Source organism: Strix aluco, chromosome 5, assembly GCF_031877795.1.
Source record: "Strix aluco isolate bStrAlu1 chromosome 5, bStrAlu1.hap1, whole genome shotgun sequence".
Taxonomy (NCBI): domain Eukaryota; kingdom Metazoa; phylum Chordata; class Aves; order Strigiformes; family Strigidae; genus Strix; species Strix aluco.
In genome coordinates this window covers 15,986,748-16,011,872 of record NC_133935.1, presented here as the reverse complement: position 1 = coordinate 16,011,872, position 25,125 = coordinate 15,986,748, and the positions used below count along the sequence as shown (strand labels likewise).

Sequence of the window (25,125 nt, the reverse complement as noted above, 5' to 3'; positions counted from 1 at the left end):
GGGACATAGTGATGAGAGTGGTATAAACTTCATTAAGAACTTCATTATATAAACTTCATTAAGAAGGATTCAGGGTAGCTCTCTTTTAACTGGAAGAGTCACAGGTGTCTCTTTACTGTGTATAGAGATTTCCAGAACAAAAGAGCTTGCTGAATATCTCCCAGAAACCTAAATATAACATTAGAGATTGTATGGTTTGGATTGTTGAATTTGACAGTCCGGGGTGGGGGAGGGAGGGAAGGAGAAAATACTAATATCTGTCTTAGAAGGTGACAGAAAATTTGACGGAATCACATTTTGTCTTTATTTTGCCATATTGGCAGTTGTCCACATATCAGGGTTGAATTATTGTGATCTACAGCTGACTTTATTACCATGGTTCATGCTCAGGAGAAGCTTAGATTGAGGGGAGCCCACTGATGATGATTTCGAAGCTGATCTGCTCTGTATGTCACCTTCCCAGGCATCTTTCCCAGAAAGGATAGTTCTGGGAGACACTGGTCTCACTGGTACTGGTTTCACTGCAAAGAATTGCATTTCTAAGGAGTGGGGGTTAAATAAAATCATAATGTAGGATAGGGACCTGCAGAGGTCAGGTAGTTCAACACCCTGCTCAAAACTGGTCTACTTGGGTGAAGTTGCTCAGGGCCATGTTCAGTTAAATCTTGAATGTCTCCAAGGACAGAGCTTCTACAAACTCACTGGGCAGCCCGTTGCAGTATTTAACTACCCTCATGGTAAAAAACAAAAAAAAAGACACAACACATTTTTCCTACTATCTACTCTGTATATTTAAATCTATATCTTAAGATGGAGAGCTAATTTACATATGTCAGCCAATAGCTAAATTGCAAACACGTTTCTGTGTTTAATTAGACATATAGTGGCCATTCGTGGGCTTCCATCAGATGGAGGACTTGAGGGACTTTTGCCTCAATGCTTCACACCAGTTTCAGAGTAACTTGTTTTTTTTGAAATCTTATCATAGCTTATAGGTGATGTGAGACAAGCCTGGAGTCTCAATTGCTCTGATAAACACACGGAGTTTGTAAGTGGGTTGTTTTCCTGCACTGTGCTACAATAGTTTTCACGCAGAATTGTGGCTAGAGACAGAGAACATGTAAGGTTCTTGACACATGAGGTAGTAGAAGTCTATGAGTAGCTCACTTTAATATTCCAATACATGTTAACATATCAGGTCAATAGATGAATCCTGCTATAATTTACAAACATTTAGCTGAATCTAATTACTTACTGTTGGGATATATATACCCACACATAAAATCACCATGGAAGTGATGACTATAGGGCTTGAATCCAAGGAGGATGGGGGTCCTAACTTTAATTTAGATTCCTTTACCCTTACTGACTAAACAAAATTGAGATAATTGTTAATGGATGTTCTATGGGATGTTAGAAGTTTATATAAGAATGCTAAGTCTGGATTTGTAGGGGACTTCTGTAATTTTCCTTTTTTCCTTTGTGTGTGTGTTTTTTTCAGTCCCAGATATTAAATTCTAAATCTCAGTGGCTGTCTCATCAGGCAAAACATTCAGAATCCATGAAAAGAGACCAGCAAGTTGAATCTCCTTCAACAGCTGGGAGGAGTTATCAGAGCATGAGTTAAAGCCTTGTCTGTGGAGAAAAAGAAAAAAAAAAAAAGATTATTTAACCTGGTACCTATAAGGAAATAAAAGAAATCCACAAGATTCATCAGTCTCCTGAGCTGGGCACCATCTAACTTAGCACAGTTAAGAGGGAGGAAAAACTTGCTGCTTTGATAAAAGAGAGAAGATTAAAATAAAGTAATTCTTAAGGGTGACTGGAGACTTAATGGTTTTCAAACCAGACCCAGAAATGAGACTAGAAATTCTGGCTAATCCCATGGGAGCTCTATGTGTCTTGTACATAAATCTTAGGAGTTAATTGTTTTAAGGAAAATATTGTCTGAGATCCATCTAACCTTAAAGGATGCTTTATCAAATGTTTAAAATATGCTTCTCTAAATGATATTGTTATTTATATTAAATTTTTCAGGTTTTTAGCCCATGATGCGGATGGTTGCCTTTGGGTATTTTGGAAAAAACAATTAAATATGACTGAACATGACATTATAATTACAAAGTAAATATGCTCTAATTGAGTAATTAACTCAACATTTCTTCCTAAAGGCACTGTAGGAACAAATTCATGTTGCTGATCAGATTTCGTATTCTTTATTCCAAAGGAGAAAAAAAGACTTCCATTCTTTAATATATGGCTGGCTAGATGTAAGACTGCTTAAGATTCCTTAAGACAAGTTTTTGAAATTTAATATGTATTTTTGATACATCAGATGTTCCTCCAGCATTTTTTGTCAGATGAAATAATCTTTTAAATACACAAAAAGAATACCGGTGTCTCTTGAAACTTGTATGATATAGCTGGAGATTTATTCTGTTAGATACAGAAACGCAATAATGGACTGTGCACAAAGCACTGGAATCCAGGTGAATTCAGGAATTAAAACTGATGTTTGTTGAAGATAGAGGAAAAATTAATTATTGCACTTAAATACACCGCATAGTGTATTTATGTTGAACTTTATGTTTAAGTCTGATACAGATTGACAAATATCAGAAAGCTGAAAGTTAAGACTGATATGCAATGCCAAACTTCGCTGCGTTTTTTATCTTGTAGCTTTCATATAGTTCACAAAAGAGCGTTTTCCATGCAGACCTTATATGTAAATATTAGAAGTTTAGATTTAGTTAAGTATGAAGTGGTCTGTTTTCCTTGTGATGAATTTAACACATTGACAGCAAAGTTAGCAAATTAAGTCAGATAAGCCCAAATGCCATTAAGAAAACAGAGGAAATCCATAGTATTCATTACTTCCTCGACTTGTAAACAAATAGACTTATGTGTAGGGAGAAAAGCTTCACCTGTGTGCTGAAAGTCCCATATGATACTTAAATCACTTACTATTCCTCATTTATAAATTGTATAGATGCACAGAGTGTTTTCAGGTGTAATTTAAATTTGAATTAGTGTCTTTAGAGAGAAGTACAATGCATTTATAGAGTGAAAATTGAATGTGATGAGGTTTAATTGTGGTTTGAATGGAACTTTTGTATGACTGTATTCAAGGGCAACAGGCAGGAGTGGATTCTATGAAATTTTTACATCACTTTCACCTAGATGAAAATTTTAAGTGAAAAAACTGAGATTTGCAGAGATCAGATAGATTTGGTGCAGGCAGTGTCAAAACTGAATTCTTAGATCAGTGAATGGCTTATTATAACTATCTTTTATTTGTCAAATTCTCACTGGTTTTGGCTCAATTGCATGAATCCTGTGACTGTTACATGTTTGTTAGCAGGTATTTGGGATGTGGTAGTCTTGTACGTAGCAGTACACTCTGCTGAACTCTGAAACACATTTCTCTGCAGTTTTCTTTGAAGAGAGTTGTTTGTTATTTGTTAAATGTAATGACGATTATTGCTTAAATCAGAAATGGGGGAAAGCAAAATTCATGGGAAGTTCATGAGGGACTATATTGAAGCTTCATTCTTTTTTTTTTTTTTTTTAAATTTTTAAAATTTACATTATGACCCAAAAGAGTTATAGTCTAATTTTTATTTTGGATTTGAAAGCAAATGCAATGGCATAGTGGTGACTGGAATAAAGAGAGTATCTCTTGTCAATTTGGCCATTATAGCAAAAGTCAGAAATAAAAGCAGAGAGTGAAAGATTAAGATGAACATGACTTGAAGGCTTTTATCTGATTTAAGGCAAAGGGTGTCAAGAAAGATCATAAGAGATGAAAGCTTGTGTCCTAATTTGCATGCAGTGATAAAAGCTGTTATGCATGCCAGGAAGTCAGTCAAAAAATAACTAGAGGTACTTGTTGTTGGCAGTTCCTAAAAACAGCTAAAGTGTTTTAAAATAAAATTAAAAAAAAAAAAGGTCAGATATCAAGCTTCAGAAAACTTAAGCAAGGAGCTCTACAGGTGCTTGGCAGAATCTCCAGGAAAGTATCTTGGCACATAGTCAAACCTGAAGCACTTTAAAAGGGATCACATCTTAAAATACGAATAATTCAACAAAACATTGCAAAAATATTTTAATGCTGATCGTGCAACTTCTGTTGCTTCCTATGAACATTATGCTTAGATATCTTCTTAAGTGCTTTTGATTTGTGAGTTACACAACTTAAGGGTATTTCTGTCAACAGATGTTTGACTAGAACATACATACTGCTGTCTTAATGCAAAGCTTGTATTGAGATAAGTTTTTGTTTGAATTCTATGGTATATATGGGTTAGCAGTTTTCCATTTATTTTTCTAGTACTTAGTATTCTTGTTCAGAACTTTGCTGGTTGCCTCGATTTTTCTCTTACTTCAGCAGAACACTTTTTACTTTTATTTTGGGGTATGCATTTTTGAGATTTTGTATGATGTGCTTTAAGGTGACTTTCCATGGACAACATTAGTGCATAGAATACAGAGCTAGGTTTGACTGAATGTTGCTAAGGCCTTTGGCCTGCATGCTGTAAGGCCAGAGGATGCATTACGTACAAGAAATATAGATTGGGAAACCCTATATAGAGTCAAATATCAGAGAGCAGGAGATTTATTCTTATAGCACATATCAGCAGTGTTTAGATACTTCAAAAAGAATATGATGTAAGCTCATCCAGATGGCTTAATATATTGGTGAATTTTATTACTTGTCTCCCTATGTCAGTGTTGAAATACTATTTTAAATTATTATTTAAAGGTAGAATTACTGTAGAAAATGGAAAGCCCCACTTGTCATCTTAGGATTTAAACCTGTAGTTCATGTAGCTAGTTGTTTTAATAACAGCCATAGAAAGTATCTAAACCTGATTCTGCAGCTACAAAACACAGAACAGAGAGATTTGACAGATTGTCAGGTGCTATTTGGGAGATTAATGTAAAGACTAGAGTATGGACATTTAGAGGATCAGACTGTATTTTAATTTATTTCTGTGTTAGGATGTAGACTTCTAGAAAGTCCGTCATACCTCCACAAAGGCTGTATTTCTTTCCTTTTGAAAGACTGGCAAAGAAATGTTTTCTCTGAAGTTATCTACCTATGTTCTTATTTGTTTACATGCTTATGATCCTTGTAGTATGAACATCTTCCAGTGTTAAAAACTTTATTGCTCTTCCCAACATGCCAGGTCAATAGGCTTGGAAAATTAATTTTCTTCATTAACTATTTTGTGTGTGCTTATGTGAAGATATTACTTGGGGAGGTACAGGCAAAGGGATTAATATGGCATTTAATTTTAAGATGATGAGTGTTATGAAATGGTGTGTAGTTACTGATGTTATCAAGCCTGTAACAGACATGTCAATACTGGGATGCTTGATCCATCTGTTTGGGTGCAAACCAGGGAGAGCAACTCCTGCCCTGCTCCTCCTGACTGCACAAGCATGTTTGAATCTTGTGGTATGGTCAGAGCAACAGGTTGGTTTGTTGTACTGGTCCAGCTGTGGTCATCAAGTGCGGGTCTCCTGATGGGTACCCCCATACAACTGTTGTCCCATTATTTGCATTATCCCTTTTCAGTTCTGCTGACTCTCCTTTTCTCTGCCTTTGTGCCCCCTTTCTCTGTCCAGTCTTCTCCAGAAAAAACAACGCACCCCAGTTACTTTTTTCCCCCACTGGTCCCAGCTTTTCTACATTCATGCCCAAATTTGGTGTTTCTGATACTGGTGCTCATTAATCTGGCTTTATTTGGCATTACTGACACAATTACCTGGGTACTGTTTGCCTTGTAATACTCCCCAACAGGACTCCAGTATTTCCTTTCAACTAACTGTGAAGTATGGTAATCTCTGACTCAACTCCCCCTTAACTGTGTGTAAAATCTGGCCATTCCTCACAATGCTGCCTGTAACTCTTGTCAGCTTCTCACTCTGTTGTCAGGTCTGGTAATTTCTCATGTCATATCCAGTAGTTTTCCATGTCCTGTTCAGTTACCCAGGCCAGGACCGGGTCATCTACCTTCAGCCCTAATACTAAGTATTCTGAGTAGTCTTAACTTTGGCAAGTGAGTGCTGTATATTAATAAGTAAAGAGGATTCTATTCTTTGTACGTATAATCTTTCTCTGGTGATCAGCAGTTTTATAGTTAAGACATGTAATGGTTATGGAAGGAGACCAATATCTTAGGTAACTGGAAACAAGTGATCAGGTGGGTTTGGTCAGAGATCCACAGGTTTGTGAGGAGTCAGTGCAGAGATCTTGGTATGAATTTTGAACCACATACTTCATCATCAGGGGGGTGTGTGGTTTCACTCTTGGATGTAAGTTGCAGAGATGGATGTAAGTTGCAGAGATGAAGTGTGCTTCTCTTGAATGTAGATGTTACTATGATCAAATGTGAATCTGATAGAAAAGGGGATTGCTGTCTGGTATCTCTCTGGGGACTGCACATGATAGTATGTGGTGCGCACACAGTGTACTTCGTGCTAATGGATAAGAGGAATTATGCCTTTCTTCCTCCCAACTCTACACATACTTATCAGTAGGCACCACCAGGGTTTGAATAGCAACCTAGATACACAGGCATTTCTAGTTTTATCTGCCATCCTTCCAGTGTGTGTATCATGGGGCATATTTATTTCTGTTTTCAAATAGTTGGAAAAAAATTATCTACGCTCTGGAACCATTAGAATGTCTCAGAGATGTCTGCAGTTGCACTGTGCCTACACGGTTGTGTATATATATAGGCAAAAGTATAATTTGCTTAGTGGACCAGAATGCCTAAGTGACTGTGATTGGAAGGATCTAGCTGTGTTATGAAAGATTTGGAAAGAAACAGAATAGTATTAAATGGTCTGTTTTCAGATTGTCATTCTTCATATAGTAAAACTAATCATTTGGCATAGATTTCATTTTACCTCACTGTAGGTGTTTAAATTGTGTAGTTGAAGCTAATCATCTGGAGTTCATGTGTAGTCAGCAGAGAGGAAGGCAGCCATGACTACAGAACATTATAGATATCTAAAATAGGTGGTATGGACTGCTTTTTTGGAGGTACTTAACTGTGCCTTGGCTATGTAGATAAAGCTTTGATGACTAATTTAGACTAGATGTTAGATTTTAGATTGCTAGGACTAGCGAAATGAATTCCACCTTCTGCATGTGTGTTGATTTCTAATTTTGGTTGTCAACAATAAAACTGTAGTGTGAGGAAAGGAGTTATGTGCCTATAATAAGTTTTAGTAAGCCACCTATCTTTCAGGTGATCTGTGTGAATGCAAATACATTAAATGTATACTTCCTGCCTGAATGTATGCCATTAAATAAAATAAATTTTTAAAGAAATATATAACAAGAAAGACAATAACTCAGGAAAAATCCCTGTTGGAAATTCAGGGAAGCTGCTTCTTAAGGAGTATCCCCATCTCCATCTGGGGTGAGAACAATTAATTTTTCCCAAGACTATGTTTAGTACCAGTGAATACTGTGAATGCAAAATAGGTAGCTTTGGGAAGGAGATGGGGCTTTCCAGGCATTGTCAGAGAGGGATGGCAAGCATGCCAGAAAACGGACCATCAGAGAAACCATGCTGTAATCAGTTCAATCTGCTTCTCCTAGCTAGTGAGTGTGGTTAGCCAGGCTGGCTGGAATGTACAAAATTTACAAGGAAAGATTAATAGTTAGGCAATAGCAATGTAGAGAGAACATTCTGCAGTAACTCTTTGGTTTGTGTGTTTTGTGCTTTTGGGTGAACAAATACAGCATGCCTGTTTTGGAAGTGCCATTTTGGAATAATTGTAAACTTATATAGTAACAGGGTCCCAAAGAGAAGATAAATTGAGGTGTAAAAATTGATTTGGTCTTGTTAACTTGGCAACTTTGTTCAACTTTGGGTGTGCTGGCTAATAGGCTTCTGCCTGCCAGAGCCTAGAGTACCAAGTGCTGGATATGTGATTTCAACCAGAGGGAGGGCCTTTGTCCCTCCAGGATGCAGCCAGAGGAGGAATAGAAAGGTATTTCATTCTGGTGACATCAGGAGAAAAGGTTAACACGTCTTGTCAGGGCAAGTTTTTGTCATTGTACATAAAGGGTGGCACACACACTTTCTTTATATCTTTATAATACTATATTATCTGAGAGAACATGTATCTTTTCAAATTTCTTCCTCTCACTGCCGTAAGCAGGGATGTGAAGTCTTTACGTATCATCCTATTATATCTTCAGAGCCTCTTTTCCCAGCATTTATAGCCTTGACTCTATCGTGCTGCCCTTTGCATGGGCTATATAGTGACAGAACACCTGCTGTGTCCTGGAAGAAAGGCTGGGCTACGGCGGCTACGATGTGTGAAGCAACTATTATAGCTTCCTGAGGAGCACCAACAAGAAATTCTGCTCACAGAAATTGTCATCTGCTATGGAGTAGACCAGTTCAAAGTGATACATGCCCTTCTTTTGAGGTGCTGATAAAATAATTATACTTTTTGAACTCAAATTTGAAAATTGAATTTTGAAAATAGGAAGTAAGCAGAATTGGTGATGAAATAACAACTTTAAAAATGTAGTATTTCCCATCAGTGACTTCCAGTTTAAACTTTCTGTAGAAATCACAAACATATGCTATACCTCTATGGAAAGCTACTCTGTAATTTTGCATAGGGTTGTCTATGATGCTTTCTGTCATCATTTCACCATTTGCTTTTGAATGCTCTTTTATTGCCGGTGCCTGGTAACGATACAATGACTCAAAACTTGAGACAAGAGAGTGTTTCAGGAAATGTATAGATTTAAGTGGGAGTAATTTACTTAAAATAACATAACTGGTTTTGTAACACCACTTTGCTGATTAAGCTATTGTGCTGCAAATAAGTTGAAATAAGGACAACAATGGGGATGCCCAGTCTATGTCTGAAAATGTTGCATTTATCACACTACTGGCCTCAATATGTTGTAAAACATACCATTTTACAGAGAAATTTCCAGCTGATGTATTTTAAATATCATAATAGCTTTGTGTTTCCTACTGTCCTTGGGCTGACTGTGGATAATAGATTTTTGAGGACATCTGCCAAGCTGAAGAATCTCACCCAGCAGTTTCTGAATCCGGCTATTTGAGCACGAAAAGGGACACTAGAAAAATACCCAGGCCTGACCTGGGGAGATGAAGTGGAAGTGACCCGTCACATTTCACAGTTAAGTTTTCCACTGGTTAGGCCTCCTCGTTGTTAGCAATGCATTTGTTATTAGACATCTGAGTTTGCTTAGTTACAGCTACCAAATATTTAATCGCATAAGGGTTATTCCAGTTAGTTGAAAGGGTCATGTGGTGTCAAAAATCTTCTGCATGCTCATGCTGATAAATTCTGATCAATATTTTTTTAACTCTCTCTTATATAAGACTAAATGATTTAGATATCTTTAGTCTCTCATTGGAAGGTATTATCCCACTCCATATTTTTTTGTACCTCTTTTTCTCAGGTCTTTATTTTATTAATCTTTTTGAGGTGTGGATTCTAGAACTAAGGCCTGAGCTGTTGTGTTGCATAGTAATGCTCTGTACAGCAATGGTTCCTGGACTTTTTAGGCTCAAACGTATGTTGAAACTCACTGAGGTCCATGTTGACTGTGTGTTGGTTCGCTCTGACCATTAGAGCAGGCCAACTGTCTCTCAGGACAAAGTAGCTCAGTCATGAAAGAGGAGTTAACTTGCATGTGTGCTCTGCCTCCAAACAGGGAGGGCACAATATCGATGGAAAGCTCCAGAGTTAATGAGAGATGCTTACTCCTTGTAAATAGGCTGGATGTTTTGGCTTTTTGTCTGTGGGTTTTTTGTTGTTTGTTTGTTGGTTTTTTTTCCTCCTTCCTAATGAGCAGTAGAAATGCAGAATCTTTTGACCAGTGTTCAGATGCTATCAGAGTAAATGGTTTGTAGGAAATTTTTTGCCTCTTTTGTGATGCTGATCCTCCAAAGTGCAGAACCCCAAGAAAGGAACACAAAAGCAGCTTTCACCGTCGCCCTGTGATCTTAAAACTACTAGAAGGACAGAGCTGGAGCTGTGACTATAGCACTAACTCAATGGCAGTGGTAAAATATTGCCCACTGAATTCTAAGCAAGTGCTTTGCAAACCTGATGTGCATCTCTTCTTGCTACCTTTGCTCTGGTACATGTAAATTCAGTGATGATCAATGAATCTGCTTTTATATAAGCAGGATTTTTTATTTTTAGAAAGAATCTATAAAGACTGTCTCAAACATTTGTCTGTATCTGCTGCAGAAAAGGTCACAGAGAAGCTAGTTAACAATGTTTGTTAACCAGTCACAGCCAGTGACATAAGAACTATTTCAGGGCTACATGTTGCAGTGTTCAACCTAAGATGTAAGCCAGATGCTGTTTTTTCTCATACAGGTGCTTACAAAGACTGCCTCTTGTTAATTTTTCCAACCTTTTATTATATTCCCTTCCACCCCCCACCCCTTTTTGCACTGTTGCAATCTTCTGATTTAGTGCCTTATTTAGCAGAGCAAGTCAAGAGTGCTTGGTTTTGCATTTGGGTATTACACATGCTTAATATTCAGACTTGGAATGTTCTCCAAGAGGATGCCAGTAAATAAAAAACAATGTTAGAGAAAAGTCTGCATGTTAGAGAGAGAACATACTACTTTAGATACCAAACAACTCAGTAGAATGATTTTCTTCTATGCAAAGTGACTATAAAAGTATGACTCTAAATCTGTTAATGCTGCAGTGCCTCTAGATCACAAACGTCTAGTTTGAGTAAAAGTATGTTCTGGTTTTGTTGTTTGGTTTTTTGTTTTTTGTTTGTTGTGGTTTTTTTTTTTTCCAATTTGCCTTTTAATATCACCCTGAAATTGAAACAAGCCAGTTTTCCTTTGTATAGCATGGTTTATATTCATGCAGTTAGTAATTTTCTGTGGGTTTGTTTTAATGGAGGTGTGCAAGGGCTTCCTTCTTGCTTTGCAGAGCACGTTGCATATGGAGCATCCTCTTGAGATTCTGTGGATGAAAGGAAATAGATGGATTGGACTGAGGCAGCATTTTTTTTCTTCTCTCAGTTCAAATTTTGCTATTTTTTGCATGATGTCTTTCTAGCACCTTAATGGTGCCAAGTTACAAAGAGCCCTCCTGTTTGAATACTTCTATTTTGTCTAAAATTATTCAAAAAGAAGATAACATTAGTTAGATGACTGAAATTAGGAGAAAACCCAAACTTACCTATTTTTGCTTGCTTAATTCTTAGGATTTGGTAGAATTTTTTGCCCAGTCTGTTTCAAAACTTTCCTCTTCAGTTGCTTTTTCTGATGTTTTGTTGGTTTTACTCCAAGCAGCAGGGGAAAAAATAATTTTAAAAATAGAAAAATGTGGTTTTTAGAACACTAAGATTAATAGCTGAAATCAAAGTCAGTTTTGACACTTGAAACATTTTTTAATACCTTTTCCTTTGAAACTGCTTGCATTTAAAGAAGGGAGTGCATCTTTAATTTATTAGGATATTGCATGCATAATCTAAAATTAGGTAAATGCAATTTAAAATAAATTCTAAGTTTTGCCTTTCTGAGAAGCAACAAATAGTTTTTAGGTGACTGTTTTGTGTGGGTGCTAATGATATAATTTACAGACACTTATAAATGTCTGTTTTTCAGAAAGTGTAAGATAGTAGGTACCTCTTAAAATTAGGTATATACTATTCTCTCAAGTTGTATGCCCAGTACCCGAATGAACCTTTGATTTTGGTGCTTACTGCGGTCAGTTCTTGCAACCGTACCCATGGACTCATAGTAGTAGTGGTGCAAAGTATGGTGCTGGATAGCCAAGGGGGTTGATGAAATTTGACCACTTTGAATAAGGGAGCTAAAAAGGAGGAGGAATGTGGACCAGATGACCTTCAGAGGTCCCTTTCAACCTACATTATTGTGTGATTATGTGGATGAATGGCTTCCTGATACCCACATCACCACTGTGAGGGAAGGCTGGCAGAGAGTACTTAGGGCTTGTATTGGTAGCTTAGATAGACACTCTCCTTTTATACACTTGCTAAGTTCTTTCCAACAAACTCTGCCTGCTGTCTGGACTTGTGCAGCTGAACCCTGACCCTGTAAACAGCAAGAGGAAGCAAAAAAACTCAGCCTGTAAGAATTTGCACTGTGTATTGTTTATCAGGGCTGACCTCCACTTAGATCTGGATGCTAAAGGGTTTTTTTGTTTTCCTTTGTTGTTTTGTGTGTGTGTCTGTCTTTATTGAAATTCCTATTGTCTGTAACTCAGACACAGACCTATAAAGACATCTCTGTTCTTTTTAGTCATCATCTACCTGATGTAACTGGGAACAGACTGCTATTTCTGGACTGAGAATACTATGAGTTGTGGAAGAATTGTGATTGATTGTTCTAGGATGAAGAATCATTGCAATTGCAGGCTTTGAATTATTTAGATATCATACATTTGTACATATTTTCCAAATTTTGTCATGTGTTGGGCCGAAAGCAGCTAGAGAAAGCAGCTACAGAGTTGCTCTGTACCTTGTGCACAAACACATGTGCATGAATGTACTCCCCACACATAAGTGGGAGTCATTTAATCTCATTTAATGCACTTAAATTTGATGTGCAATTAAACTTATGTTTTAGTTTACTTCAGTACAATCTGAAGAGAGATTGGAACTTCCAGCGCTGGTTTCACTTGTATTTCAGACATCTGTCTTAAAAATGGAAGAAATTGTGCTCTGCACTGACTATAGAGGGAGCTTAGAAAAGATCCCTGTTTTAAAATTGCTTGGGTAGGGTGAGGCAAATCACATTAACAGGTTTGTGTATTTATTTCTATCCCACTCTGTGTTCTCAGGAGAGAGAGAATCTGAAGACCATCTAATACAGTAAAGATTATTTTAAATCTGTAAGAGCTTAATTCCTGTAAAGAAGTTACACTTAGGTTACTCAAAGTGAAGAGTAATCATTCACCAATAAGAAAATAATGTGCAGTTAAGTTGACAAGTTTGTCAGAAAAATCAAATCTATTGAATTCCAGTTAATCTCCAGAGGAATTTTGCTGAAGTCAAGGAAATTTTACCAAAGATGTGCTTGATCCCAGGATCCTTAATGATGGTAACATTAATTTAGATGAATGGTGCAAAAATATATATTTAAGCAAGAAAACTCTCTCTTGGTGCCTCCATTTGACGATCTGTGGCTGGAGTTTGTCCAAGAAGCATGTTGTTCCAAGAAACTCACCATGGTGTGTATGCATGTTACTGCAAAGGTTTTGTATTGATAGGTACCCTAAAATACTTTAAAAAGATGTATTAATCCACAATACCGTGAGATGTGCATCTAAAACGGTCTCAAGTGAGGAACCTTGGCTTTTAATTTATATGCCATTTACTGTTAGAAATGCCTTTGTGCTTTGCGTTCTGTGGGAGACTGCATTATCACAACATAACTATGTTATTGTAGACTGAGCTGTAAAAAACCAAATTTGTCAGCAAATAAGAATATAATTTGCTTTTACTACAAGTACAGGATTATGTCTTTTATTAAGGAAAACCCCAACAATGCAACGCAGACACCCCCCACTTCAAAAAAAAAAAAAAAAAAAAGAAGCCTCAAAGCAAAAAGAAGCCCTACCCCAAACACCTGAATTGTGTTCATTGAAAGCCATAGTATTTTCAAACAGAAAAGTAAGGGAATTGTTAGAAATTTGTATCTCGATGCCTAGATCTTTTGCATGTCTAAGATAGTGCATATGGAGGAAAGAAGTTATCATGAAGCAATGGGTTTCCAGCAAACTTTGAAATAAGATATTTTTGCATGGAGAGAAGTGTATATGTGGTGATTTTAAGGGAAGAGTTGTCCCATGATTTCTTCCAGTGTTGATATGGAATTATTATTGCTTGCATTCTTCTTGTGCCTTATTCATGAGCCAGGAATCCATTTTGCTGGATGTTCTACCAATATAGAATAAAAGTATGTCCCTTTCTCAGAAAATTCAAAATCTAAATAGTGTTGGCAAAGGTACGATAATTTACCATGTAGTGTCAGTAGTTAATTTTCAAGCATAAATATTTAACTTGGAGGCATTCAATACTTGAAGCCTGTGCACTTGCTCTCTTCATTGAAATGGACTTGTTTTTTCACATTGCTAGTACCTCATTGCATCATCTTATGTTAATGGCATCAGCAGAAAAACCTCTGGAGGGGGGAGGTAAAGAAAAACAAAGCTCTAGTTGGAAATGAAGCATGGTTCTTGAATAGGATTTTTTGTTTAGATTTTAAAAAATGTTTAGTCTCAACTATGGCAAATGAACTGTCTTAAATCATGTATATTTTATCTGTGTGTTCTGAAGCCCCAAAACAATTTACAGGAAAAATTCTTTAACTCTCTTATCTGGGCTAACAACTACACACTGAGTTTTAGTCTGACATGATGTTTAAAAGTTTATGTGTATATTATAAATGTAGTTATAGAAAAAGCCATAGTTAGGTTGCAATCCAGCTTTCATTATAACTCCTATCTCTGCTTACAAATTACCTCCAGAAAAACCTTCACTTTGGAAAAAAAATGTCACTTTAGCAGTTAGCTCTGAGAATTAATGTCTTGTCAACTTTTTTTTTTTTTTTTAAAAAGGCAAATAAGGAAAAACATCCAAATCATGCTTTAAAGAAAGTGAGTTTTATGTGTGTGCAGCCCTGCATTCATTCACTAAGGGAAATTTCCAGGGATGTCAACTGAAAATTTAATAAAGATTTGCAGAAAAGACTGTTTTCTCATACAAATAAGTGTGTTCATTTCACTCAAGATTTTAAACTTTGTATATGGCTGGTTCTTATTGTCCTGAGATACCGAAAGACTTCTAAAAAAAAATATTTTCAGAGTGAGGTTTTAAAACCAAAGAAATATTGTTCCAGGTCAGTCGACTGAGGGCCTTCACCTTCCCCCCCATGAACTGATGAGCATGCATGTAGAAGTCTCACAACATGCTGTGATGATCTAAAGGTCTGAGTGAAGCAGGGTTTACTTGGAGGGATCTCTTTTGATGTATTAAGTGATGGAAGAAATACATAAGCTTTCTGTGCAAAGGCCTTCCTTCAGGTCAAACTTGCTTTAGACTAACAAAAGAAACTACTTCTCACTATAAATCTTACCTCATGTATGTGATTCTGCAGAAATGTTTTTCTGGCCTGGTCTAAAAGACTTAGAGTGTGGGAGGTACTGCCACCAATCCCCGAAGTCAATAAGTGTGCCTCATTGTCACTACAGTTAGAAAGTGTTTTCCTAAGGTACATCCTGAATTTTTCTTATGGCAAAAGCCATTTCTTCTGCTTGTTTACTGTGTGAGTATGGTGATAGATATTGCCATTCTGTTCTTTGAAATAAAATACACACACACACATCTAGAAATAAATATTAAAACCATATATATGTATGTATATATATTTATATGTTTATATATTTATATGTATTATTGTATATGTATTTTATATATACACACACACTTAAAGACTGTTACGCCCTCCTCCCTCTCACATCCTCAGGAGCAGTAGTCCAAGTTTTGGCATCCCCATTTCTGTCACTTTGCATCATAGGTCAAGTTTTCTGGGCCTTTGGTTGACCTTCTTGTTCTCTTCTGGGCAGCCTGAACTGAGCCACATCTTTCCTGAAGTAGAGAACCTGAAATTGCCCAGTGTATTTCAGCTGAAGCCCTGCCAGTGCTGAGCTGAAGAGAATTACTTGTAGTGCTACGTAGATTTTTATCCCTGTTTATATACTACATTGCAATGACTGCATTTTGTGGGAAGAAGGCAGTATGACAATATCAACTTCTGTTCTGTTGGGGATCCAGTATAACCCCCAAGGCTTTTTTGAAAATAACTTTGGCAGATGATTCATTTTGCTTAAATACTTTGCATTTGTCCCTGCTGAACTCCATTCTATTTTAAAGACTTTTTCTCCAATTCATGAAGTTCATTTTGAATTCAAATTCTGTCCTTCAGTGTATTTGCTTTACCTCCCAGTGTCATATTACCTGCTTGTTTAATAACACCATTCACCATTTCATCATCCAGATCATTAATGAAAACACTGAACAGAATCGGATCCAGGACAGTTACTCAGATATCTCCATATGACACGTCCTTCAATTTAGGCAGTTGTACCAGTGATAACTGCTCTCAGGCATCCACTGGTTTCATACTCATAATGTTTTTTTTCTTGCTCATATATCCCTATCATCCTTGTGAAATTGTCATACAAGACCTCATAAAACAATTAATAAAGTCAGGAGACATGGCACCTACTGCTTCGATCTTGCCTGTGAATTCTGTTACCCAGTTCTGGAAGGAGTCCTCTGAGGTCTCTCCTGTGTTTTATGAGTTCAAACCAGCAGCTAACAGTTTTGACATTACTTCAGAAAGCTCTTTAAATATTCTAGAATATTCTAGGGTGTGGTACCTAAGTAGCTGAAACCATGAACATTATCTAAGTACTTTCTAACTTGCTGTTTCCCTTTTCTAGTTGGAAATGATATCTGTTTTGGGGATTAATTGTGCTAGTCACCTGCTATTGATGGATTTTTCTTTAGTAAAAATTGAGGCAAAAATGTCATGTAACACTTAAGCCTTCTTACACTCATCTATCAAATGCTCCCCTTTTTCCATTGGTTAATGGATCAATGTTTTCCACATTCTTCCTCTTATTAACAGATGATTTCATACACTGACTTTTGTGTGTGTGTGTTATTCTTCATGTTTCTTGTTAGGCACCTCTCACTTCAGTCTTTTATAACTTTTTTCCTGTGTGCTTGTATTGGTCTTACACATGATCTTAGTAATGTGACCAGTTTCCTACCTTCTGTTTGCTTACCTTCAGTGTTCAGTTAAGACATTATGATTTAACCAGTTTTGTCTTTTACTGTACCCATCTCTTATCTGCTTTGGGGAAAAATACACTTGTGCAACACAGTTTCAAGGTTTACATTTTTTGGATTCTGATGTTTTTAAAGTGATGGAAAAAAAGAATGGTGGCACTCCACATCAGCATAGATCTATTTTCATTTAAAGAATTAATCTAAGCACAAATTCCTCTAAAATAAATGTGTGGCTAACTAGATGAAGTCAAGAAACAGAAGTTGCAATTCCATTGTGTCATTAACTTGTCCACTTTGCATACAGAATGGTCACTTAGTTGTTTTTTTTTTAATGATGCTTTTGAGATAGTTAATAGGTGGCATGACAGATGTTATTAGAATGCAAATAGCACCTATAAAGGTATTAATGGTCATCACTGTATATTAGTGGTTTTGGTGATGACCATTTGGGTGACTTAGTTGTAAACTTACAATGTCAGGTATTCTGTGCAACATGGTTCATTTCCTGTTGAGTAGCAACTTTAACTGTTACTTTTCTGACTTATCTCTGATTTTTGAGACCTGTATTTCTGTTGTTTCTGCATTTGAAGCTGTTCTGCAACTTTGCATTTTTGCAGAAATGAAAGTCTCTCCCCAAAGACTTTGTAATCATATTTGTTCACTTATGAGGACTTTTCTGTTTAATTACTATTCAAATGCTTAAACTCATGATCCATAGCACAGAAGTACTCGAGAGGAGTTTTGTGCACCAGCTGGACATAGTCAACAGTACAAATTCTTGCTAAAGGGTGGTAGGGATTAGCAGGGTGCTGATGCTGTGGATCACAGTGCTTAGGGAGTTACTGCATTTGGGTGGGGGCTGAATCTCCATTTCCCAGTTCTGGTCAACTTCCAGCTTAATAACAGTATAAACAAATATGATTAAAGGGATTTAGGTATCGTGAAACTATTTGTGGAGGGGAAATCAAGTGAATTATTTTAACTGCTACATTGCAAAATGAAAATAGCAAGTCCAGTAACTGCAGCTCTCAGGTTACAGCAAAGTTTTGTGGTGGGGGAGAAATGAGTGCCATAGGTGAAATTTAACATGGGGCCTCACAAGTTCAATATGAATTGTGTTCTGCTTACTTCCTAGGAATTAGCACTAAGAATTTAGATTATAGGGTAGAATTTAATTCTCCCTGAAATTTTGGTTGTGCTATCTTTAAAAATATTTTGCTCAGCTCTTGAATGTACTTTCTGTGAAGTTGTGTGAGCTTCACTCTTTAACTTAAGCTTATTTCTGTAAGCCATAGATCAAGTAATTTGTCACTGCCATTAGTTATTTAGTACAGATAGAGTCTGCAGCCTTTGAGCTTCATAAACCAGACAGATCCTTATCAGAAATCGATATCTGTAATATTTGTTAATATAAATCTCTCATTACTGACTCATCTTTTGAAATTAATTTGAGACAAAACACTTTATTATGGGGACTGGTGATCATGGTCGAAGCAAAAACAATGAAACCACCAGAAGTTCTATCCTTAACTTTGCTGGCACATCAAAGTCAAAATGCATCGACTTGAATCCTCATGTGAAACCTAACTAATAAGCAATAATATTGAAAAAGCTTGACACATTCCCAAATTGCAGAAAAATCTTCATTAAGATGCAGCAGCTGTTTATTTTCAGGACCGCATGGTCTAGTCAGCATGATAAGAACACGGTGGCGATGGATCAGCAAGTTTGCTTTTACTGGAAAACACAAACATCTTTCTTATCCACTCTAATGGGTCAGTATTAAAGAAGAACTGAAGTTAGAGAATAATTAGAGTAATTTTCCATTTATTTTTCTTTCCAGCATGCCTCAGGCTAGGGAGGTCAAAAACTGCATCTGGAACTATGCTGAAAATAAATATGTATCCCATGAGTAGTGCTGTGTACAATTTGCTTAGTCTTAGAAAACTAACTAAGTTTGTCTGCCAGTTGATTGCCTGTTTCATCGAGGAAATCTGCTTAGCCTGTGTGATTCTGAAAGCTCTTTTTCTTCAGTTTCAAAATCTGAGGGATATGAATTAACTGTTTCCCATTTCTTGTTTCTTTCAGCTTTCCCTTTCACATATGAGAGTCATATTACTCACCAGCTTCCTTTGGCTGGTTTGTAACTAGGAGGTTTTTCAGTGAGCAAAGACAAGCTCTAGATTTTCTTGCTATGCAATGAAACTATAACAGCCTGGAAATCTTATGGCAATGCCTGACATAAAATAACATCTGACTCTATCATGTCCTTTCTTGCGATTCAGTGAGAAGAATTTAAAAATCTTGCATGCTTTCTAGGTAGAGGCATATCCTGTTGCACTCTCTGTGTCAGAGTAATTGTATTTATTCTACCTGCTTTAATTCATTTGTAGTGCAGTCATTGCTGTGGTATCTTGGCACTGCACATCCAGCTATGAAATATGCATCTTGGGTAATTATTTCTGTTCAAGAATAGTTTGCCAGTTCTCTGGTTTTGAATGTCTTTCATCTGGTATTTTAAGGAAAACAGAGTGTCACATGGTCTTCTGTTTGCTTTGTCCAGTAGCCTATAGGACCCCGTCTGACCTATTTAGTAACATCGTATTTCTGTATGTGTATTCTGTATCTGTATGTTCTGTATATTTCTAAATTGGAACATGGTCAATAGTAGACTTTGTGCTTGCTTTAAAATAAAAGGTGATCTAACTCTTACTGGGTTTCTACTCTCTGCCCCTTGCATGTACACTTTTTGTGAAGCATTTTGTCGCTGCTGATCAGATGTAAGGGAAAATACAATCTCTTGAGTTGCAGTGTTTGGAAACACAACTCTGATTTCATAGCCTGTGAAGGAATAAGCTCTGTAGACCATTTGGCCTTCCTTTTACCTGTATCTGAACATATGGGCCACAGGTCCACAAGTCCACAACAAAGATAAGTAGTCTCTTAAATCTTATACAGGACATATCTAAATAAAACATTCTTCCTGATTACAGTTTGCTGTTGTGACTTTGTGTAGATTTTATGTGGCACTTTTCTAACATGGCTTATGTTTTCATCTGTGAAGCGTCTGTGGCAAAGTTCAGTTAATCTTTCACAAGTTCTCACACAGCTCAATTGAAGCGTACTCCAGAGTAAGGGAATCTGTCTTGAAGTTTGAAGATTCACTCCTTTTGAAGTGATTGAAGTTTTAATTTGTGTCACTGAAAAAGCCTCACTGAAGAGGCACATGTGACTTAGGTGTCTTTATTGAAGCGATGGAATAATTGCACTAGCTTGGAAGGGTGACTTTCATTTTCTTTTGTAGTGTTAAGACCTAAATATCAGCCATGTGTCACCTGATGTACATATTCTATTGTTATGATTGGGCAAAAGCATGTACTCCCTCAGTTTTGGCTAAAAGAGGTGCAAAACTTGGGATTAGCATTCTTAATACATGCTTTTAAAGTAAGTGTTACTCCATTGATTTCAATAGTTCATCTATCTTAAAATCAGCTTATCAGGGTAAGGAATCAGTTCCAGTTTCTAAATGTATGTTGGTTGGCTTAAACTATCTGTGCAGCATTCTATAGAGCACAAAAGCCGTGAGCCCTGCATTTGTGTTCCGGTTTCTGCTTCAGTGTACCTTCTTAATCAGGTTGTTCTTAGGCTTATACATATGTACTGTTTGCAAAGAGAATTAAGCTCATTGTTAAAGTTTCACTTTACCTTGAGGTAATCTAGAAAACATAAGGATTTTTGTGGTAAGACTTGGGAATCTCATTTGGGTGCTTTGCCATGTACTAAATAGCATAGTGCCACATGTCTGTGTGATAAAGTGATGAGAACTAGCCTCATCTTTTAGCTTTCAAACAATCCAACTTGCAAAATGTGTGGGTAAAAAAGGAAAAGAAGGACAGGTTCCTTCCTGTGAAACCCTGGAGATTGTATTGATTGGAGATACTTCTAACAGCTCAGTGTCTGTTGGGTCTTGTTGGGAGACTGTTCCAAGAGAAATGATTGCATAGTAGTATTACTTTAAAATAAAGAGTTTGAATTGGAGGAACAAGGTGGTAGTAAGTGGATACCCTACACAACTTTAGCTCTTGATTTTACTGATACTTAAGATTTTTAAAAACACTATTTCTCTTTTCTACTGTTCATAAAGTGTCTTCACAAGTATCTGGGTGTTTTTTTTCCTTTCACAGGTTCCAACTATGGGAGTCCCCGTCCAGCTCATGCCAACATGAATGCCAATGCAGCTGCAGGGCTTGCCCCAGAGCATATCCCTACTCCAGGGGCAGCTCTGTCCTGGCAAGCTGCAATTGATGCTGCCAGACAAGCCAAACTGATGGGTAGTGCTGGCAATGCAACAATATCCACAGCTAGCTCCACACAGAGAAAACGGCAGCAGTATGGGAAACAGAAAAAACAGGGTACCACCACAGCTACACGTCCTCCCCGGGCACTGCTGTGTTTAACACTGAAAAATCCCATCCGGAGGGCATGCATCAGCATCGTCGAATGGAAATATCCTTTTTGATGTTCTCATTTGGAAAACAGCAAATTGTTTGCATGCATCAGGCGCTATTCATAAGTGTGAAGAAATCAATACATTAAGTTGAAAGGCACCACTGGGAACGTAAAGTACATGAATAGGTTTTGATGTCTTAACTGAGATCACTTATGCTGGGAAAAAAACATTCAGGACTGAAGCCTTAACTATACCCTTGTGGAAGAACCCACTCGGTGTTTAAATGGTAAAGGTTAGGGGTTGAATTCTGCTCTTTTAAAAACATGTGGCCCAGGCTGAAATCGATGGTACATATGCAAGATGTCTGAGGCCAGAATTGAACTGACTCTATGGGATTGACAGCAGCTGCTGGCTTTCCCTTCTTTTTTGCAGGCACTTAAAGAGGTGCCACTAGTTAAGCAGCTCTGGTACTTTGAATCACATGTTTTTCTGTTAAACACTTGGTATCACACTTTCTACAGTATGGAGAGAAGAATGGGACAAAAAGGAGGAGAAAAAACCCCAAATGTATGCAATAAGACCCTGAAACAGGGGTAAGGTCTGTTAATCATATTGGAATTCCACTTAAACTAATAAGGCTCACTAGTGTATGGTAAGAGATACTGGTTATCTAGAAGCAGGGAAAAAGAGTGACAGTTAATCCTGCAACATGTACAAATGCAGTAAAGGGCCAGATCTAGTAGTCTGAACAAGAGACAGACTGTGTCACAGATGATAGATGATAACCACTGACACAGAGCTGCAGAATGTAAGGGTCAGTGCTGCTTCCCTGGAAAGTCAGCAAAGCCTTTTTAGTCACCCAAGTCTGATCAGCACAAGCTAGAATTCAAGAATTTCTTGTGAAACACAAACTGAAATAAAATACACCTCCCTCGCCTCCCCAGAGAGAAATCAAAACTAACCCTGAACAGTAATTGTCAGTAAAACACAAGCTAATGGGGTTCTTCAGTAAATACAAAAGAAAAAGCACGTTGTTAAGGATAGATAAGCATGTCAAGAGAAGGCAGTACAGAACTTGGCAGTAGTTAATATGATAAAAAATGAATGATGGCATTTAAGACAACGTGATAATATCATTCCATTGGGGGTCTGGTGGGATGTTAGAAAGATGAAAACAGAATATGAGTATATTAGGTCTTGCTGACATGGACATATTTTTCAGATGAAGAACTTGTAAAAATGATCCTGTCAATTCTTAGATGTCCTTAAACTACCTGCCTGCTTATTCCTTTCTTCTTCAGATGCTAATTTTTAATCCTCCTGATTGTTTGCTACTTTTTATCCCTTCTGGCATAGCTCTGATACTTTAAGCATAAGATGATGGATGATGACTAACAGGTTGAAGCTGAATATTGGTTTACTTGCAAGCATCCCAGTAACCACATGTCTTTACAGAAAGAGCACAGGGTGGCATTTGATAAATGAATAAGATCAACAATGAGTGATGGGAATGATGTGTTGTAAAACAGGATACAACACTGCTGAGATCAAGAGAGGACCAAACAATGCAATTAAAGCAATCCAAAGATGCTGATGCTTGTGTTTTTTGGTTTTGTTTGGTTTTAGGTGAGTTGATGGAAGCATTTTTTTTCCATCACAACTTCTCTTTAGACACCTAGTACTTATAAATGCGAAACACTTCAATGTCAAGTTACAATATCAAAGGATTGTGATAAGATTTAATTTTATTCTGTACTCTGACTTTTCCTAATTGCTAAAAACTACTGAGAAAAGCTTAGCTTAATTTGCTGAACTGCTAAAGTCTAAGCATAATAGATATTAAATGAATACCAAATGGTACTTCTGTGGTGTTTCTTACCCAAACATTATAGTGTCGAGAGCCTGAAGGTGTAATTACATATAAGAAAAAGTGAAATTAAGTAATTAGCTTATTTTGCAAAGATTTAGCTGTGTATTTAATTTTCTGCTATGTGTACAGTGTATTTGTAGATTTTATACCATTTTATTTTTACAGTGTTAAGCGAGAATAGTAGTAAAATAAAATATGCATAAACAGTGATACGTTAATAGATAATAATCCTGTCAAAAACAAAAAGTCTAAATATGCATAAACAGTGATAAATTAATAGATAATAATCCTGTCAAAAACAAAAAGTCTAAGGAAAAAGTGATTAAGAAAAGGAAAGCCTGTGGAAATTCAGGTCTTTATGCAGTAAAAACTACGTATACAGCCTGAGGTATCTGAGAAGTTCTGCTGATTTCACATGTAATCTACCTACCGTGATCTGCTCTTCTTTCTCCATGTTATCATACATCTCCTATTATTCATAGGTTTAAGCTTGGTAGTCTGGAAAGTTTGGAACCCTTTGACTCTTCCATATGTGAAATGTAGAACATATCTGAGCATACACAGTGGTCAGGTGCCTGGGATTTGTGTATATCTTGCAGTTCAGCCTGCTGCACATCCCAATCTCCAGTTCTTTCCTGCTAAAACCTGCTGACCAAAAACATACATGCTGCGTTGACATTTGGTAGATAAATTCATGCTCAAATGCACTCTGTGGCACAGGTTATATTTGGCATTCTCCCTGTCCTATCCTTCTCTTCATTCCTCTCCAGAGTACTGGTAAGTTATCCCAGAGGTAGCCTCCAGGATATTCTTGCAGGCAAGTAAATCTTGTCTCTAGTCTGAGTTTGTAGACATTTCAGAGCAATTAAGGTTAAGGAGTCCACCAGAGTAGATGAAGTACAGTGCCATCAGCTTGATCAGTAGAAAAATGCCCTTTGCAGTAGGGCATTAAGGTTGTGCAGGATTTGTTTGTTGAACATCCCAAATGTTTGGGGTTCTTTTTCCCCTAACAAAGTTGATGCCAAGCTGAAATGCCCCTAAATTGGTGCTAGTTTCTCTCTCATAAGGAACTCTTAGCTTCCTGGTGTCCTTCATATACTGTGTAGGCACATTTCTTTTCCCTAGGATGCCAAATGGAATGCAAATAGAAGAAAAAGTAATACTCCTTCAAATAATTTTTAAGCAAAACAAATATACATGGCCATGTGCAGTATAAGCACATTTTGGACAAAGCCTTTTTTTTTTTGCCTTAACAATCTTTACCATCATTTAAGCATCTTCTAACTGAATGTATACATGTATTTCTTTGGCCCTTGCATTTAACTCTGAGATACAAGAGAGAGATTGAGAAAGGGGGGGAAAGAAATATAACAAGAACAAAAAAAAAACCAAACCAAAAACTTTTGTTAAAATTATGTCAGGTTTTTTAAATGCAGAAGGAAAAGACCAAGAGAAACTAATTATAAGAATAAAGATGACAGTCCGTCTAGAACAGGCTTCTGTTATTAAAATAGTTCAGCCACACTTGAAGAGAAATAGAGAAAATGCAATCTAAATAAATAAAAGAAGAAAAAACTTTTAAGAAATCTGTGTTTACTCTGGCACGCGACTGGCCTACACTGCTTTTGACATATTAGGAAGATTCTTGGCTGGGAGCTCCTAAAAGCACTTAAAAAGTCGTATGTTTCTTTTCAGAATATAAGGGGGTTGGAATGTTTTCTTTAAACAGAATTCTTATAAATCTTTTTTTTTTAATTTCTTTTTTATTTGTGTGTGTACATTTTGGAACAATTTCCTTAACTCCCTTCCTCAGACCATTTGAAATAATTATTTTACTGACTATTTTTGCCAATTGTGTGGCCTTAGCTATCTATATCCCCTTTCCAGAAGATGATTCCAATGCCACCAATTCCAATCTGGTAAGTCCTT

At 36.9% G+C, this 25,125-nt stretch overlaps 1 protein-coding gene across 14 annotated transcripts in view; it reads left to right on the top strand.

Annotated features, from left to right (window-relative positions):
• CACNA1C (calcium voltage-gated channel subunit alpha1 C) overlaps positions 1–25,125 on the top strand; it is a 498,259-nt gene that overhangs the window by 53,099 nt on the left and 420,035 nt on the right. For all 14 annotated transcript variants that reach the window (XM_074826113.1, XM_074826100.1, XM_074826102.1 and 11 more), the window contains exons 2-3: positions 21,061–21,383; positions 25,011–25,115. In XM_074826113.1, coding sequence (XP_074682214.1) covers positions 21,061–21,383; positions 25,011–25,115 — 428 coding nt within the window. The remainder of the gene's footprint in view (positions 1–21,060; positions 21,384–25,010; positions 25,116–25,125) is intronic.